The sequence below is a fragment of the Zea mays genome, chromosome 1 (assembly GCF_902167145.1).
Source record: "Zea mays cultivar B73 chromosome 1, Zm-B73-REFERENCE-NAM-5.0, whole genome shotgun sequence".
Classification (NCBI taxonomy): Eukaryota; Viridiplantae; Streptophyta; class Magnoliopsida; order Poales; family Poaceae; genus Zea; species Zea mays.
In genome coordinates, this window is record NC_050096.1 from 264,337,526 (window position 1) to 264,342,586 (window position 5,061).

Consider the following 5,061-nt stretch of genomic DNA (forward strand, 5'->3'; position numbering starts at 1 on the left):
ACAGTATAATCTAAAGTACATATATCCCCTATTTTACGCGATCTGTTACAAACAACCTAAGTAAATGTGCGCCCCCATAGAGAGGGGCTGACCGATCTGTGTATATGGGATGTACCAAGGAATTAATGTAATTTCACTTTCTCACAACGAAACCAAGAACACAAGAGTTGGACCAATTTACTTTTTTAACCAAATTCTACTATACCAATTAGAAACTAGGTTTTGTCTCCTAATCTTATCATGCAATATAAGTTGATGTTGAACCTTGCAATTGTGTTTAATCGCTTTGCATGTTATCCTGACAATATGAAACATAGATATAGATGGATTATAATTATTAGTACTGACAATTTGATTTTTGAATTGGCTATGTACTTCGCGCAGACAAGATTAAGAAATGCAGCATAGCACAATAATGAACAGCAGACAAGATTAAGAAATGCAGCATAGCACAATAATGAACAGCATGGTCAGTCAAATTAAAAGGCCGGGCAAGGAAAACTAGCCTTTGCCGTGATGGTTATGATCCGAGTGCAAGCCGTGAACGGCATAACATTGGCGTGGATGTTACTGAGGTGGAGATCTTCAAGCTCGGCGAGCACGTGGACGACCACCCCCTTCCTGTTCTCGCAGTGCACCCTCACCGCCACGGTCTTCTCCAACTCCGAGAACTGGACCTCGATCTCCGGCAGCCGTTTCCCCTCTGTTGGTGTGCCTGCCGGCGGCGACGCCGGCAGCGAGGAGCCACCGTCGTCATCCCGCGCAGCCGCGGCATGGAGGCATGGCTTCTTGACGAGCACCAGGGTCTCGATGCTCCCGCCGCCGGCCTCCTTCCGCTGCTCCAGATCCTTCAGCTTCTCTTGGAGCTCCTTCAGGTACCTTGTCGCGTCCAGAAGGATGGTCGCCTTGTCCATCTGATCATCACAAATTAACCGTTATACGTTGCATCATGCATGTAATTGTAACAATCATCAGTATCGATCCAGGATTATATGTATTATTGGTGTCGAACAGGTGCAGGGAATCTGATCCGGATCAAACCTTCTTGAGGCCTGGGATAACAGTGGAGAGCTCGATGAAGCGCTGGTTGATCTTCTCTCGCCGTTTCCGCTCTGCGATGATGTGGTCCTTCGCGTACGCCGCCGCCATGGAGCCCAAGCTCTTTAGGCCGGCTCTCCTCGTCGGCGGAAGCCTGTACACCAGACCCGGCGGCGGCCGACCGCGTGTGGCCATGGCAGGCGGGGCCTCCATCATGCCGTGGCTGCCTGGCAGCGCGGAGGCTGCAGTGGCACCGCCGAAGCCCCAGCCCGCGGGCACGTTGTAGTTCGCGGTGGTGTTGTCGCCGGAGTTCCAGCTGTTTGGCGCATGGCGGACGACGTCGGCGTCCGCGATCAACTCCTGGACCATTTCGGCTGCATGCGAGGCCTCGCGGAGCGCTTTGAGCGAGGGGAAAGTAGCCTCGCTGAAGCCGCCGTGGACGGCGGCGGCGCTGGCAGGCGCAGGGTTGTTCTCGTGCTGCAGCGTGTCCATCGCCCACTGCATGAATAAGCTCGAGTCCTCCATGTCTCTGCAGTTCTGCACACGTCTGTGTGTACTGTGAGTGTGTAGCTGCAGCAAATTATGATAGCCTTATTTTCAGTAACTCGAAGTGCAGACATTAATAAAGCACAAGCAGACCATTAATCCGAAGCAAATTAAGGGCATGTACAGTGGGTGTTTTAAGTTGTGTCTTACAGTGTGTCTAGGGGGGTGAATGTAAAAAAACTCAAGACACGTATCTTGACGAAGACACAGTGTCTTAGCTCTATGTTCGAGACAATAGACTATCTGATTGGTCACTTTAATTTATTGAATACTCTGATTGGTACAATGAATATCGTAAGACACATGTTTTAGACATGACCACTGTATTATGTTGTGTTTTAGTTGTATCTTGTACTTGGAGTACCGTGCAGCAGTATCTGGGTTGTACATGCCCTAAAGAAGAGAGAAGAAGTGCGCATCATGAAAGGCAGCCTACACCTACTAGTGTACTATAGCACGTCCTAATATTAATTGATAATATATAACCTCAGTTACCTTTGCAAATGGCTTGGAAGATATTGGCTTAATAATGATGCCATGGGATCCGAGGAAGTTCCCCTTTTTATAGCTTCTTCCACCAGAATTAGCTCGCTACAGTACTACACTGTGTATGCTCAGTAGTGGTCTTTCTCTCACATCCAAAAGCCAAGGAAGAGAGTAATAAGTTATAATTCCTGGGATTCTAAATATGCGGCCTGTATCTAGTGAAAACGATATTCCACGCCTCCATGGAAAGTGATGCACAAAAGACAATTAATAATAATGTTCATTTCACGTCATATCAAAAAACCTTATTTAAATGGCACAACACTAGCTTAAAAAAAATTAATTTCGTGTTACCAGTAATGAACATGTCAAATAGCACGTTTAGACACCTTCTCAAAGAGTTTGACAAACACACACGCATAATAATACACGTTCTCATGAGTGGCCGCACGTGATCCTTATGCCCGCCGTGCAACTCAGCACTAGATCATGTGAAGCAAGTGAACAACAAAGATCAAATCAGAAGTAGAAACAAGATCACAAGATAAATGTGGACGAAATTCCAAACTAGCTAGAGCTTGTCGTTTACGACAACCGATATGTGGGATATTGGGATCTGGTGCTGTCGTTTCCAAACTAGTGCTTTTACTAAATGTTAGTGTGAAAGGCCAATGAAAAACACGAATTTTACATGTATATACTAACTCGGTTGGGAAGGGCAAGAGCATTGCATGTGTGTTGGGGAAATGATCTTCGGTCCCTGTGACCACGGGTCAGTGAGCGCGTTGTAGAAAAGTCTTTGATCGCTGAGGCCCGTTAGTTAGTCGAAACAGATAGATGCGTCAATCTTGGAAGGATCTGCCCCCGGTCGAACCTAGTGGCACCGAGCCCAGAGTTGAGCGTGGTGAAGCCTGACAAGGGAGGCTAGGAGTGTCGAAAGGGAACCACTCGAGAACCCGGGAATGACCTGCCATAAATGGCTGGCCACATTAACCACACATGGCACTGATGAGCCACAGCGTGGGCGTCGATCCGCTTCCCACCCATGCATGACCAACGAACCCCTCGGCCCGCATAGCGCTAATGACCAACGAGACCCCCCCCCCCCCCCCCCGACTATGGTGCACTAGTAGCATTCACGGCCTCGGCCTGTGGCACACTTATAGCCTATCGGACTAAGCCTGAGCGCACAGACCTCCTGCAGGACACTATATGATGGGTCACGTCGAGCCACAGACTACGAAGGCCATGGGTCGACGTAGCCAGGATGATGACGCCTAGGACCATCGCCGCCCCGTGTCATCCGCCATAATAAATACGAGATAGCCAAGTAGCCTCGAGCCCCACGAGTATGTGTGGCCTCACCCGGGGTAAAACACTAGTTTTACCATTGCTATACGGCTCCTTCCTGAAGAAGCCACCGTTGGTCGACCCCTGTCCCAGCCTATAAAAGGTAGAGGTCGGCCTTCAGACAAAGGGATTGAAGGGAGAGAGCTCTAAGACAATCGGACACCTTCAGATGGAGACGAACCCACAAAGATGAACAGGAGGAGGAGGAGCGCCGACGTGGACTTAGGCCGGAGCCCTGCCAAGCCAAGACTTAGATAGGACTCCACCTTGCAGGTTCTAAGCTCCACTTCCACCCTGATAAAAGACCTGGGAGCCTCTCCTCCCTCTCTCGACTACTTGTAACCCCTACTACGAGTTTGATCATGAATGGTGTTGGTAGCGCAAGCTACCAATGACTGAATGTAGGGACATTCTGCTTGAACCAGTATAAATCTTGTGCCCTCCGCACACACCCTCCGGAGCCCGGAACATGTACAATAAATTTATTTGACGGATGGAGGTACGAAACACCGATGATGTGTATACTAGAGCACAACTAGTGTAAAGGTGTTCATAAGATAACAACCGGTAAAGAGCCATTTACACTGGTGGTTTTCTAAGATAAACCACCACAAACGATTTTCATAAATTATAAGTTGGCCTAGAAATTTTCTTTTAATCCTAGGTTACGATTGGGAAAGGGTTTTTAAGAGATTTTATGAGAATCTAGGTTCCTGCATGATCTAGCTATCACAAGAATTGCATATCGCGAGGCTTGCGTGTGGAGGAAGATGAAGGACTATGCAAGGTTTAAAAAGCAACGGATTCCCTCCCGTCGTGATAACAGAGGATATCGTATTCACGTTGATTTGGACAATTTTTCATAGAAACTATTCTCATATAAACAGACCGAAAAACAAAGCGTTTTGCGGCCAGAAACCAATTCTGACATGTAGAATTCAGCCAAAAACCGAAACAAACAGGGTCTAAGCATGATAGCAGCAATCACTTGCATATACTAAAATATTACTCCCTCCGTCACAAAATAGTATTGGTTTTAGGGTGTTAATAGATTCATACAATATTTAATACATGTGTATTATATATGTGTCTAGATTTATTATTATCCATTTGAATATGAACACAAAAAATAAAAATCTAGAACGGACCATATATTGGGAGAGAGGGAGAGGGAGTAAACAAGTAATACCTCCATTCTCCAATAGTTGTTGTCCGCTAAATTCATTTTTAACATAAAATGTGACAAATAAAAAAAGAACGGAGAAATTACTCATGTTAGCCACACAAATGGAGAGTTAACTACATACCAGGAACACCAACAATGGAAATCTCCTCACAGATATACGTGAATATCTTTCCATGTAAAGCGACATCGGTTTTGTCGACGAGTGAATAGGAAAAGGAAACAAAAGTCCCCAAATCTACGCAGCACAACGATTAGTTGGCTGAAAGCTGATGGTGTGATGCATGGTGGCTCCCAATCTTTGGTCCACTGGATGCGTGCGTTTCAGCTGCTGCAGGGTTGCGTGCAAATCTTTTACTGCTGGTACGGTACTCTGGTAGTAGTAAAAAAAATTATCTAACGTGCACAGCCCAGCAATCTTTTTATGCCATCAATGGGATGTATATCGTCAGCATGCA

General features: G+C 46.6%; 1 protein-coding gene across 1 annotated transcript; it reads right to left on the minus strand.

Moving 5' to 3' along the window:
• Positions 1-429: 429 nt before the first annotated feature.
• On the minus strand, positions 430-1,972 carry LOC103645498 (transcription factor bHLH18). Its single transcript, XM_008668539.3, has 2 exons — positions 1,042-1,972; positions 430-914 (listed from the first exon to the last, which is right to left on the minus strand). Exons 1-2 carry the CDS (start codon positions 1,561-1,563, stop codon positions 480-482), a joined length of 957 nt encoding a protein of 318 aa, XP_008666761.1. The 5' UTR covers positions 1,564-1,972; the 3' UTR covers positions 430-479.
• Positions 1,973-5,061: the final 3,089 nt, after the last annotated feature.

Excerpts from the sequence above, each read along its gene's own strand:
- LOC103645498 (XM_008668539.3), bottom strand. The coding sequence starts at position 1,563 with ATGGAGGACTCGAGCTTATTCATGCAGTGGGCGATGGACACGCTGCAG. Across the intron at positions 915-1,041 it reads TTATCCCAGGCCTCAAGAAG|ATGGACAAGGCGACCATCCT; the intron begins GTTTGATCCGGA and ends TGTGATGATCAG.